The following is a 14,059-nucleotide window of genomic DNA, read 5'->3' as shown; positions in this document are numbered from 1 at the left end:
CATTGTCAAATTGCATCCTTCAACTCATGCTGCTGCCACATGCTCCCATAGGAGACATGCGGCCCTGACAGCCTGGCCAATCAGCTGCACCCTGAAGCCAGTTGAAAGCCCTTCTGGCATGCCTAAGGCTAGCAAGGTCCAACCAATCAGTTAGAGGCCAGGCTTGAAAGGAGGACCATGCTTGGCTCAGGGAGCTGCTGAGGCTGCCAATGAGAGTCCAGAGGGGAGTTCGAGTGGCTCAGAGGGAGGCTGCCAGAGGGGTCAGAGTGGACGAGGGCAGACTGACAGTTGTTTAGTGAGAGGCTGAGCTCTGTGTCACTCACAACAGCACTCAGGCTTTGTACTGCTGGGCTGGCTCTAATGGGACTGTCACCTTCTAATTGTCCAACTGGGGATGCTGAGAATAACAGACACACAAATGCACTCCAATACACAGACAATACACAGAGACACACATAAATACACCGACACACACACATACCCTCACAGACACAGGCATAAACCAGAAGACAAAAGCCAGTGTGCACAAATGCTTATACATAAACACTCCTCTGATGCTGCAGGAGATGTGTGTTGGGAATATTCTCACAGAGCCAGAACATGTTGACTGCTGTCCTGCACATCTATTCACAACAAAGGCCCAGGGCTAACTGACGTATTACACCTGATACGTCACATTTTGTCACATGTATCATATATGATTAAATTTGCTGAGGGCTCCAAATGAAGTTAAATTTGTGGCATTTGCAACTTTTATTAATTCATAATGATTATTTTAAACATTGGATGAATGAATCAATTTACTGCTAACAATTAAATCATATCAAACATTTGGCAAACTTCCTGTTTATATGTGTCCACAACTACACCATCTGTAGTGTTAAATTAAAATGATGATTTTCTATTTGAAAGCACAAAGAAGAAAGCTAAGCTGTAAAATTCATGCACAGGTACCATTGTATATGTCTCCACAGATCTCCAGATCTTTGAAAGTGATAGTTGTTAACCTGAATGACAAACAGCCTTGTATGAAGAAAAGGCCACAATGAACAATAGACCAATTACAACAAGAACAAATGAAATGAACAGACTTTATCACATTTATCGCTTCAGCGCAAAACTGTACGGTGCTTTCTGAACTGCCTCAAAAGTAAGACCTAGAAGAAGACGGAGACAGGAGAAGTATTTTGGCAGATCTCGAGGAGGAGGTGGGTTAGACAGTACATCCTCATCATGAAAAAGTAAAGTATGTGGAAAAAGATTAAAGGGAACTTTATTCCTGGAGACTTTGTTGTTATTGTTAATGATTCAGCACCAAGAAAAACTCCTGGATTCTAGGACGCTCTCTGAGGATTGTGTCAGGAAAAAAGGGAGTGAGGGGTGTCCCAGAAACCTTTAAACCAGGACGAGATATGTCAACAAACTCTGTCTGCTCCTTGAAGCTAAAAACTTAACTGAATTTCTATCACAGGCAGACGTTGCACATAGACTTGAAAAACGAAGCTGAGTATTACGATGACTGCATAGACCAGTGGTTCTCAAACTTTTTTCAAAAATGTTTTTTTCTGCGTGCCTCCTTTCAGAAGCCAGAAAATAGTTCATGCTCCCGCCCCATGCCACAGTTCTTATCAATCATTAACAATGATAGCAGAAACAACCACTGAAGAAAGGATCCAAGTTTACAGATCAGTATGAAAGCATCAACAAACTCTTGTTTCTGTATTTTCCCTACATAAATCACATTCATTCAACTTAGTTTCATTTAATCTTTCTGCCCTGGTTATCCACACACACCAGGGTGACCTGCCACCCTGTCTGACAACCACTGTGAGAACTGACCTGTTATGAGTAACTGATTGCGTTGGCCGATACTTAATGGCTCTATTGACATGAACTGTAAGTGGAAGTATAGACTGAGTTATTATAGTCATTTCGAAGTACTGGAATGGTCATGGTTAATTAAACAAAAATCTTTACCTCTTGTCAATAGCAAGTCGAAATTACATTGCTCATGATTATTGGTGTAGTTTAGCCCAGAGCAGCTATAAGAAGTCCTTGACCTCACGTTTACACCTATACAGTTTCAGGGTTTGCTGTTTAATTCAAGTGTAAACAATTGATACAATACATACAGTATATGCAATTTATTAGGAAGCAGCGCTTTGTTACAGTAGTGAGTAAGAAATCGACAGCACCACTAAATACAGAAGCACTGAAATATTTAAAGAGATCTAACCCAACTAAACCCCACATTTTCGGTGTTGAACAGTTAAACTCCTCATGTTTTGAGATTTTCACTCTGCTAACGTGGCAGAACACACAGATTTCTTCTAAGTTATGATAGCAATATAAAAATTTTGCCATATTTGAGAATGTCCCCTTAGTCAGGATAAAGTCCTGTGTTACCTGGGGTAAGCTGACAACTACCACTAACAGTCAGAACATGCTGTGTTAATAAAATGCATTGTTTTGATGTACTGCTCAAAGTTAGAGAAAGAAAATTAAATTAAAGCCCCTGGCTTTCTCTTCTGAAGCTTAGACTATAGCCAAGGAATGAGTTACGACTCCCTGACAATCAATTAGATGGTCCCAGACATGAGACAGTTTGGGGAAGAAGTTAATTGTGCAGTAGTTAAGTAAGTGGTTTGAAAAGTTCATTTTGCTTTTGTTCTTTCCACAGCACCCCTTACTGCCTTTTTCAGAAGAGAAGAAATGTGAAATGCTTTTCATCCTGAAACTGGGCATGAGAACTAAGTAGTAAGTAAATAAATAATGTGAAAACTTTGTTTTTGGGTGAAGAATTCTGTTACATGTTAAATTTAGGTAAGTGGCTAGTAAGTCCTGTCCTTCTACTTCATGTACTCATATGCTGGTGGAAACGCACCGACACACACACACATGCACACATGCATACCCTCACACACAAACTAGTCACAATGGACACAATGTATTTGAACGCACAGTGATGCAATAAAACTGCAGACGGAACAAGCGGATCCAAAAAGCATATTATGAACTCATTATGAGCTGTAATGAAATACACTGTGCAATATGAGGTTGTAAATAAACCACTGTGTTTTCATTTTGGGAACTGAGCAAACGCCAGTACAGACATTACAATATCATTGAGCTAACTTGCTCCAACACACACGTACAGTATGTATATATCACACATATATTTTAGCTGCTCAGCTCAGTAAACTGAATTAGAAAACTAAAAAAAAGCCACACAGTCCCTCGGTTTTAAAGTCGTGAGTGGTGCGAGAACTTAACCATTTGTTTTTGTTTGTGTGCCTTTGTTTGCTTCTGATAAAAATCCATCTAAATGAGGGACCTGTACTTGCTCTTCCTGTGACTCATTCAGCGCTACTATGTATTGTATTATATTAGCCATGAGCACTACCATAATGGCCTATTCAAAATAATGAGGTACACCAAATCATCCTGAGATGTACTCTAATAAGCCAGTTCACCTTCTCACCTTAAGACCTTCATTTTTCTTCAAGAATGTGAATGTGTGATAAGGCTACCATTATAGATACAGATATCATTACAGTTTCATTTAGCTCCACGGAAAGGGCACAGAGTCATGCAGAGACTAAAAGAAACAGCAAACACAGACATGTCTCTTTAGTCTTTCCCTTGGCTGTGGAATCACATAATATTAAAATAACCGTCTGCAATGTGATTAGTTATTTCCAGCTCATATTGTCCGATTCCCTGTCCTAACTGTGGGTCAGAGAGGGAGCCTGTGTTTGAGGCCTGGTTAAATGAAAGGAGGATCTTTTCTCTCCTATATTCAGACTGCTTTCCATCAGTTTTGCCTCATTGGTCCCAGTGTAGGTGCTGCAGGAGACGGTTGAGATGAGAATGCCACAAATGGCCTGAAACTAATGTTGGCCTCCCTCACCCCGCAGATTTACAGCACTCTCCAAAGACTTTCTATTTTTTTTTCAATTTCAGCCTGTCCCCCCTCTCCCTTTTCCATCTCCCACCCTCACTGCTTTTCAGTTTCTCAAAAGGAGTAGTTCTCGCCATCTACCTCAGTATCCATTTAACTCAAGCTGTTTTGCAACCTCTCCATTTCCACTGCACTTACATCTGTCATGTCAAATAATTTGACAGCAAAAGCTTGGAAGCTTATTCCATTTGAGCACAATGGTAAATCAATGCCATCATAGCTGCAGCACTTGTGGTTCTTCATGACTGGATTGCACGTCAGGGTAAAAATGGCCAGCAGGGGAATGGAGCTATAGTACACTATTGGTTTGTGTGTTTGTGTGCACGCGTGCATGTATGTGTGTGTGTGTGTTAGTGTGCGTGAGAGCGAGAGAGCGAGAGAGAGAGAGAGAGAGAGAGAGAGAGAGAGAGAGAGAGAGAGAGAGAGAGAGAGAGAGAGAAAAACACTTACTGTTTGTGTCAAAGTAAAAGTAGCTTTTAGAAGCTGAATCAGAATATTGTCATCTGAGCCAGAGGTCTGCGATGGTGATGGTGATGGTGGTAACGTCAGAATGCAAGTGAACACAACAAAAAGCACCATAAAAAAAGTGACAAATTAAAGGAAAATCTGAATAAATGAGCGGAGAAATATAATGACTGCAGATGGTTCCACACAGGTGAGCAGGCCCAGTTGATTCTGATTTGGTATCAATATAGGAAAAGGAAAAGATCTAAGTAATTTTGAAAGAAGGATCAATGTTTGGGCACGAATGGCAGGAGATTCAGTCACAAAGACTGCTCAGTTGACTAGCGTTCAAATAGGAACAGTGACTGAAGTGACATCTGCATTTTGTCCCCTTAGAGGGAAGAGTCACTGCAAATCAATACAATGTTGTTCTGAGTGATCACCTTTGTCCTGTGATGAAATATTTCTATCCAGGTGGTAGTGGTTTCTACCAGGATGACAATGCCCCCATCCTTAGGGCAGTAGAGATGAGTATGAAAATGATGTGAATCATATGCTGTGGCCTCTGCAGTCACCAGATCTCAACCCAATCGAACACTTATGGGAGATTTTGGACCGATGTGTCCATCCCTCCAGTAGAGTCCAGAGACTTTTAGAATATATGCCAAGGCTCATTGTAGCTGTTCTGGAGGCATCAGAACACTTTACTAAGACACTTTGTGCTGGTTTTTCCTTTAATTTCTCAGCTGTCTGTATAATATAAACAAGGCCGAATGACTGAATCAATAAATTCATTAATTAAATCAAATAACATTAAAATGTTGTTATCCTATCAGTTATTATTTACAGTTAAATCAGCAATGACTTGCCAGTGTAACTGAGATTACTCAAATATTTTACAGCAGCAGACTCACTGTACATGAGCCACTCACTGAATCAAAAAGAAAGCCACCAACCATCTACCACACACCTCTTCGGGCATGTCATTTGCATCATTTGGTGATTGCAAAGTGGTAATTACACTCCGAGGGTTAATTGGTCTTTTTAAACCCGCTGAACCTGCCCATGTGAAGGCTCGAGTGTAGAAACACAAGCAAAGACTCAAAGAGTTTGCACAGCACAGGAGCGCTGGTGTGTCCTGAAATCAAGTGCGTGAGCTTTAAAGGTTGTTCTCGGCCACTTCTGAGACCAGCAAGATAAAACACGAAATCCCCACTGCTCGTCTCCTCGCCTGCCTGTCAGAGTGGAGAGTTACGTTGCAGAGAGAGCCAGGCACAGATGAGCTCACAGAGCAACAGAGTCACATCCCCCATGGTGCACTGCTCTTAGTTATGGCTGAGGACTGAGATGCACCTATAGTGTATATGCAAGCTGGAAGATGTTCTTACACACAAATGCACACTGCACATGCAAACACACACACATATACTCACACACAAACTAATCCAACCTCAACACTCACATGACCACACACACAAAGGGAGCCCTTGAGGCTATTTGGTGCTTCCCCTGACATAGCCCTGCTGTGTGTGTGTGTGTGTGTGTGTGTGTGTGTGTGTGTGTGTGTGTGTGTGTTTGCGAGGGTGAGTGTGTTTCCACCATGCTTTGGTGGAAAATCTGCCCTCTTGCCAACACATTGGTGAAAGGCGATTTCTGTAATCCGAGAGTGTAAGCCTCACTGTATAAATGGGCGTAAGGGACTTTGTGTGAGGATGTGTGTGTGTGTGTGTGTGCATATGTGTGTATATTTGTGTGTCTGTGTGTCAGAAATGCCAGCTGAAAGCTGCACATCTGTCTGGGAGACTGATAAGAAGCAGAGAACGAGGGGAGTTTAGAGTAGCAGCACAGAGCTGAGAGTATGACTCCTCCATGAGAAACTCGCTTTTGATTTTCCGTATTTGTGACAGACGCTGTTATCCACTGGTTATAATTACAAAGCTGCTACATACACGTTCACATAAACATTTTTCTGGACTGTGACAACATTAAAGCTGCAAAACAGTGTAAAACTGAATAGTTATATTGGTATATTATGTTATATTATGATATGATAATAAAAGAAGATATGTGGTCAGAAGTTATGCATGTCACGCATACTTCAGCCCAGTTTTACACACCTTTTTCTATGGTCTGCACTTTTAGATTTAAATGATGGCTGTAAAATCTACATTATAAATGTTGCTTTTAATAACCTGCTCTATTGTTTTCTTCTTCTTTTTATTCATTCTGCTTTGGTATGATTCCTTGTTTGATTATTTCACTGTGTCCTAATTTCATTTATCGCAAAAATGCTATTCTGTGAAACTGTGCTTTGCTGGTCTTCGCATTAAGAGACTGGTGGAGAGACAGAGATAGGCATATAAAAGCAGTTCATTAAGCCATGCACAGTTTCACAGTGAGTAAAATTTAGAAAAGAGAACCATGAGTATGCACAGCTTAAATCTCTCTCTGTGTCTCTGTACTAAAAAAATCTCAAAATTCTCCTAAATCTTAAAAAATTAAATAGGTTAAATAAATAAATCATCATGCAAACATATGATCTGCAGTAGTTTCAGTCTTTGCATGCCCAGTATTTAATAGGCAGCTTCACATTTGCAAAGTAAATAAGTCATGAACACTCATCAATGCAGATCTGCTGTAATCTGCAAAGGGATGTACTATGAAGTGAGCTCTAGTCCACCAGCTGTATTAACAGGTGAAGAAACACCACTGAGCGAGAACACTCCTAAGTAATCCTTAGATCTATCCTTCTGAGACCAAGAATGAGGTGCGTATTTGTGTGCTTTCCAAGTAAGAATTATTTTTCTTCGCCTGTCTACCTGTCTGTGGTGCTGAGAGGCCAGCAGACAAATCACCTGGCATCATGACTTAAATCAGAGACAAGACCAGTGCTTTTCGCCTGCTGGGTGTGCTTGATGGAATATAGCAGAATGTTGAGTCTCTTGGCCTTGTGGTGAGTGTAAGAGATATTACAGTATATTCCCCACTCCTCTTTCTTGCCTGGTCTGAGTAAGTACTTAGAAAGAATATATAACCTGTCTACCTATTTTTTTTTCTTTGAATCTTAGATTTTCTCTGCAAAGACAAGTTATAAAAAAGTTTTGTGGTGCACCAAAGACATCTCACATCAGGAAAAGATGTGTGGTATTTGTTGAAATTATACAAAGTGTCACTCACTCTGACAAGCATGTGAGGGAAGGGTCCTCGGGAGTTTTCAGGCACGTTGATAGGCGGGATGACCCAATCTCTCTTCTGTCGCCGCAGCCCATTGGCAGAGGAACCTCTCAGATGTTTTCGAGGAAACTTGATAACTCTGGGCTGGGATTCCCAGACTCTTGACAGCATTTCTTCAATGCTAACCTAAAAAGAAAAAGCCAAATACATCATATCACCCTACATCTTGCATTGAATAACTTGCGCACGTTATCATTTTGAAGAATGCTATTTTGCCATGACAGGTTGGAAGATGAATCTAAAAGTGTTGTAAAATGATATCGTTTCCCTTCGGCTAAAATTGAAACTAAAATACTGGGTGTCACACTAACAATAAACCCGTTTTGGGAGAGTGACAGAGAAGCAAACACAGGAAAATATAAATAAACATTCTTCTGAAAGCTGCTGCATCACATTTCATGAGGCCCTTGGCAAGACACCTGAGCCTGCCCGAGCCTTCGGCTTCTGCCTAAGAAAGCGAGACCTCCCCTAGGCTACATGGCCGGGTTTTGGCCACAGAGGTGCTGTGCTGTGTCTGCATCCCTGCACAGATTTTTTTTTTTTTTTTTTTAGGCAGACAACATTATTCCTGCTTGTCCCTGTCCTTTCTGTCCCTGCTGAAAACAAAAAATAATGTGATGCTTTGCCCTGATAAAAGCCGTTCATCAGATAAAACAGGTATTGATGAAACACCAGTGCTCTTCCTCAAAAAGTGGTGCAGGCACAAATAGCAGGTGGACTTCCTGGACTGCTGTACTATCCCTCAGTCTGGATTTTTTTGCTGATATGTTTGTATGTGTGTGCTACTTCCTGTGTTATTTTGGATGCAGAGGTACTTCTGAATATAACACAGGACCATGGTATTAGGGCAACTCTTATAGGAATGTAGGGGTGTATACACAACCCCCTCTGCCCCCTGCAATGACTCCCCCTGGTTATAGCTGCAGAAAGAAGATTGTGTTCTTACTCATCTTGCCAGGTGAAATAAGGGTTAGAAGGGTGTGTGAAAGAAGAGTGTTTTTCCCCCAATCCTCTATGGTGTCCTCCTGTGTAAGATGGTTGTATTGCTGTAATCCACCTAATCCTATTGTGGTCTCTGCGCCCTGTGTACACACACACACATTCACTGGCAGTGTGCCGCTGTCACCTGAAGCACAGTGAAAATCCTTCTGCTCATCCCACCTGGAACACACACAACGTAGTCATACAGCCACAGACACACGCGTGTGCGCATGAGCAACCACGAATATGCTGCCATGCCAAACACAGGCCGGCAGTTCATCCTATCGATACACACTTTCTGTGAGAGAGGCAAACTGTAAGCTACACCTGAGCAAACACAGTGTATATTTTTCATCTTTTGTTTTAAGTCTTTGCACATTCACAGCTCAGAGGATTGGACTGCAAGCTCAGTGCAGGTCTCTGGACAGCCAGGGCTGTTGGTTTATCTGGGCAGGAGCACGACGGAGAGGGAGTGGGGCGACCGGGGTGGATGGTTAGAGGACAGAAAGAGGAACGAGGGGACCAGATGTGTTTCCCAGATAAGATAACTCTCGTTCCAGCTCCGCTCATCCAAAACACTCACAGGTACCAACTGGCATGAGGGAGACAGGGAGCGTGCCAGTCTCCTCCACAGGCGGCAGGTGGAATTAGTCTCTGTCTGTGAATATGTGTGTGTGTGTTTTTTTTTCTGTGGCTGTGTGTGTATTTGCAGATGCTCATTTCAAACAAACAAAAAACTAGGGAAAACAAACAAGCATGTAAAAAAATAAACACGCAGCAGATGATAAACAGCCCTCTCTCTGGCAGATGAAGATGAATCATCGGTGCTGTCTATATGTCAGTGCATATGGACAGAATACAGAAAAACATGTGCGATATGACTCCATGAGCATGCTCTTCCTCATCTATGCTCAGTCCTGTGTGCCGCTACTATGATAAAGTCCTTATCTGCCTTCCTGGCTATCGGCAGTAAAACACAATGAATGAACTGTTGCTCTATACGCCAATCAGCCCGCTGACGAAGGCAGCCCATCAGGCCTGATGATAACGAGGATGAAGCATCCGATTGGTCAGGCCCCAACATTCCTTTGGAGATGTTGCCAAAACAGAAATGAAGAAGAGAGACGGTCAGGCAGAGACAGGCAATGAAAGGGAGACATCCTTTATTGAAAGTCTGCATGTGGATGATATCAGCGAAGTGGCTGCTCGCGACTGTCACTTTCAAACAGCAAAGCAGATGACAGGCTGTTGGCATTGTGACAATACCAGAATTACAAAGGAAAGAAGGAAGAACTGGAACATACTTTCTGTAGGCCGCCAGCAAGCTATGTGCTTATTAGAGTTTGGGGATGTTCTGTTTCATCTGTCTGAGTGTGTGTGTGTGTGTGTGTGAATATAGTATGTGCATGTTATAGTGAGTTCAGTCATGCTCGTATGCACATAGGGGAAATCATGTGTGCTGTCCTGGATGCAAGCATGTGTGCACACGTACAAATGTGTAAAAATAATGCATGAACATATGTGCCGGTGTATTCGTCTGTGCGTTTGCAGGTCCCAGGGTGTGTGTGTGTGTGTGCATGAACACATGACAGGGAGTCAGTTAGTGTGTCCCTGATGCACCCAGGGCCCCTGAAACCCAGAGGCAGACAGGGCCAGCTGGCAGTTCTCTGCTCCCAGGCAGCCTGCACATTGCTGGGGTATTCTTCAGGCCTGCAACGCCCGAGCCCTGGAGCTGACATCTGGAGGTTATCAGTCTGACAAACAGGCAGAACAACCACAATAAGAGCATGTGCTCATCGCCCATTCTCTGTTCAGTGTGGCTCTGAAATATTTGATTCAGGTCTTTTGATGTTATTTTTTTATGTCTTTAGTGCTGCAGTTCCCTTTGCTCGTTCACTCTGATAAAAAAAGAGAGCAGAGTGTTAGTCTACAGTAAGAAGAATGTTCTCCTAAGAGATTTTCTCTCAAAAACTAAAGTGAAGGAAAAAATAACATTTAGCTCTAACTTTGCCTTGAAAAAGAATTGAAATTCTGATTGCTGCTATTTGCCTGTTGAGACCTGCAGCTTTCCAGTGTGGATTGTCAACATAATCGGGCTATAATCACAAAGTTAAAGCACACAGCAGAAGTGCAACCATCCAACCCTGCCAGCATTGCTTTTCAACAACCAGTGGACCCTGGGGTCCTACGCTCCATCCTGCTGCTGGCCTTTGCTGTAATCTACATTGAACAGGTGAGGCTGTCTGGGGAGAGTATGGTAAAAATTCAAATCAAATAAGCAATAAAACCCTTCTCTGACAACCAGTCAACTCCAGATCCAGTGGTGCATAACTGATGGGCTCTAAGCTGGTGGAGAAGCCAAACCAGCGTGCCATGAAATCAGCACGAGTTGGAGAGCACTCAACGAGAGGCCCTACCTGTGTGAGGTGCGATAGCCTGAGTACATAAACACAGCGGAAAGGGCTCTCAGGCCAAAGATGCTCCACACTTCAATTGCTGCGGTATTGTACACTGGAAAATTAAATAGTAAAATGAGCTGGTCGGCCATGGAGAACCTTCCAAGTATGCTAATTTCTGCTACTAAAACAGAACAGTGAGAAACTAAGCCAGTTATTAAAAGCAAATCAATGCACTCTCACTGGTGCTGTACACCAAAGCAAGCATAGCAAGAGTAGAAAGCCACAGGATACTGTGCTGAAGCCCGTTCATCTGAGTAGATGTGAACCAAACACACAATTTGTTAGAGTGCAGCAGCTCTCTCTACACATTATCTATCTCTACACACAGTGAGTGAACAAAAATGAGTTGGTATTTGAGCTGTCTGTCTTTTAATTGCCATTGGGAAGAAGAGGATATCCTGAGCTGTTTATATCCTCCGTTGCCGTTGCCATGTTGATTACGGAGAGACAGGTTGCGGTTAGGTGATGCGATTATGATAACCTCTTTTCTAAAATAACTATTGACTTTCAGAACAAAGAGACAGGCTCAGATAACAACTATTCATCTCTGTGTTTACCGAACTGGAAAAGGAAAACGGGCCACAGTTCAAAAACACTGCACTGCACTGATAACACTGATTTAACTTCAATTCCCAGAAATCATGGGAAGTCACTGGATTGAACTGCACATAGCACACACTCCTGTCATTGACTTCTCCAGTTTAAAATGTTATAGCCAAAGATGTTCTTGATATATATATATCAGGAGCAAAGATCAGAAACGGGACAGTCTAGCTCCTAAGTCTGCTGCTTACAGTAAGAAACAGTTGCATTTCACTGTGAAGTTTAGTTGACAAGACATGAGCTCACCCACAGAGCCGTGTCTGCAGGTCCCAGACTCTGCTGCTCTACACGGACTGATTTTCTGCCTCCAATGTTAAATTAAGCCATAGCTGCATTTTAATAAATGTTCAAAAAGTAATACAAAATGAACTAACCAGACTGAATAAGTCTACATCAAAACTATGATCACTATGTCACCCCTCCCACTAAAGTCATAAATAGTTGATGTCAGTAAGAACTAAATGTTAAAAAGGGCCATTTTTCAGCCCTGTTTTGGTCATCACACAATGTTTCACAGAATTCCTTTATTTTGAACAGTTTAATAACGTGAGATCATCAGAAATGAAAATTTTGGCCTGCACAACATCAAACAAGCAACAAATATTGCTTGTTTCTATCGTGTGTTATCCTGTAGTCCATGCTTTATTTCAGTCATTTGAATTTTATGACTATGCTCTTAAAGAAACAAGTATTTATTTTAATTTCTCCTCAGGGTATACCAACAATTTTCCATTCAGGAGATTGGAACTAAATTCTTCTATTACCTATTTATCTGAGGGGAAATTGACAAGAACACATGAAAACACTGTTCTGGGCAAAAAATACATACTGTACTGTACTGTATAAGCTGGTTTTCAAATTTCCATATGATTAGAGAAAACACATTTATTTTTTTGTCCAATTACTGAGTCTTTCTCTATCTCCACAATGTGGGGAACATAATTATACACAGATACTACATCACCTGGTCCTTGCAGACTCCTCCAGAGAGGAACATTAGCTCAATCAATGTCAATTATTTCCCAGTCTCCATTATTGCACTGCCAGGAGTGGGCAGAATTTTAATCCCCACTCTGCAATTATTTTAGCTACATGAGTCTTGGGCTTTTTGTCATGATTAGAAACATGACTGAACATTAAGCCCAATGGCACTCAACAAGTAGTGCAGGAAAAATGATAATGGGTTTGTCGCTCAACAAAGTGCAGCCTGGTAGTGGGAATCAGTAACAGCGGCTATACATTTGGCCCTGTGTATTTTCAGTCTCTGTTAGCTAGTAGAGCCTTGGTAGCAAATAGGGTCATGTCTCAACTTGCCACATACAAAGAAGCACTGCATCTTAACTGCTGAGCGTGCACTCTCAAAACAAATGTTACCAGGAAATGCAAAGACTGTGCACACAGTAAGTAAATGTGTGTATGTGCAGGGTCAGAGGGACACAGGGAAACGTGTCCTTACTGTAAATATTAAAAGAAAGGCTCCCAAAATAGGCAGCATTAATGGTTCTGATCAATAACAGTACGCTTCATTACATTTTATCCTGTTCATATTTCACTTGTTCAGTGAAAGTCTGATTGATGGAAGCATTTATGAGGAAGATGCTTGCTGTTTCTGCACCAAACAATGAAGCATATCTAATCAGAAAACAACCTGGGATTGGGTTTTAATAGCATTTTATTGAAGCCAAATCCAGTTTCAAATCCTCTTATCAAATCTAAATCCTCTTCAAATATTTTTTTTTAATCAAATATAATTAGATTTAGCTGTCAACATTTGCAAGTAACTTAAGTTGAAAATAACTAAAACAAAGATCTGTAATTACAGTTTTTTTGGCTTAATAGGCAGAATCAGTTTTGATTGAGAGCCAAGTTACTTTTCAAAACCTGCAGCTACAATCTGAAAATGAGATGAACAGCAGAAGATACTGTATGAAATGTTGATTAAATGTATCATTCAAGTAATAGGTGTTACCTATGTATTCCTACTCACTCCAAATACTGAGGTCCAGACACAGAATGATTAAGCTTATTAACTTATAATACTGATATAATATGCAAGTGGGGTTTCTTTTCCCTCACAAGTGATCTTTAGTATAGACACTGATTCACAGAGAGCACATTAATTGGACAATAGACTAAAAATATTTTAGCCATAATAAATACTACTTTGCTAAAGCTGATATAATCTGCTTCTGGTGATGTTTGTCAGTTTGACCGGCAATCAGTGCTGGCTAAACATGAGAAGCCTGCTACCTCAATGTTATCTACGTTGTTCTTTGCTAACAGAAGAGGAGCAAGAGGAAAAGATGGTTTGCTGTAAGATTTGTTTGAGCTTAATGAATCTGGTATTGGAATCTGGTAACCAGGAACCAGATCCAAA

The 14,059-nt window shown here is 41.4% G+C and overlaps 1 protein-coding gene across 1 annotated transcript in view; it reads right to left on the bottom strand.

Moving 5' to 3' along the window:
* The window catches only part of cdh4 (cadherin 4, type 1, R-cadherin (retinal)), a 201,106-nt gene that overhangs the window by 57,873 nt on the left and 129,174 nt on the right, over nucleotides 1-14,059 (bottom strand). The window contains exon 5 of the mRNA XM_041035025.1: nucleotides 7,583-7,765. Coding sequence (XP_040890959.1) covers nucleotides 7,583-7,765 — 183 coding nt within the window. The remainder of the gene's footprint in view (nucleotides 1-7,582; nucleotides 7,766-14,059) is intronic.

This window comes from Toxotes jaculatrix, chromosome 3, assembly GCF_017976425.1.
Source record: "Toxotes jaculatrix isolate fToxJac2 chromosome 3, fToxJac2.pri, whole genome shotgun sequence".
Classification (NCBI taxonomy): Eukaryota; Metazoa; Chordata; class Actinopteri; family Toxotidae; genus Toxotes; species Toxotes jaculatrix.
This window is presented reverse-complemented; position numbering and strand designations above follow the sequence as displayed.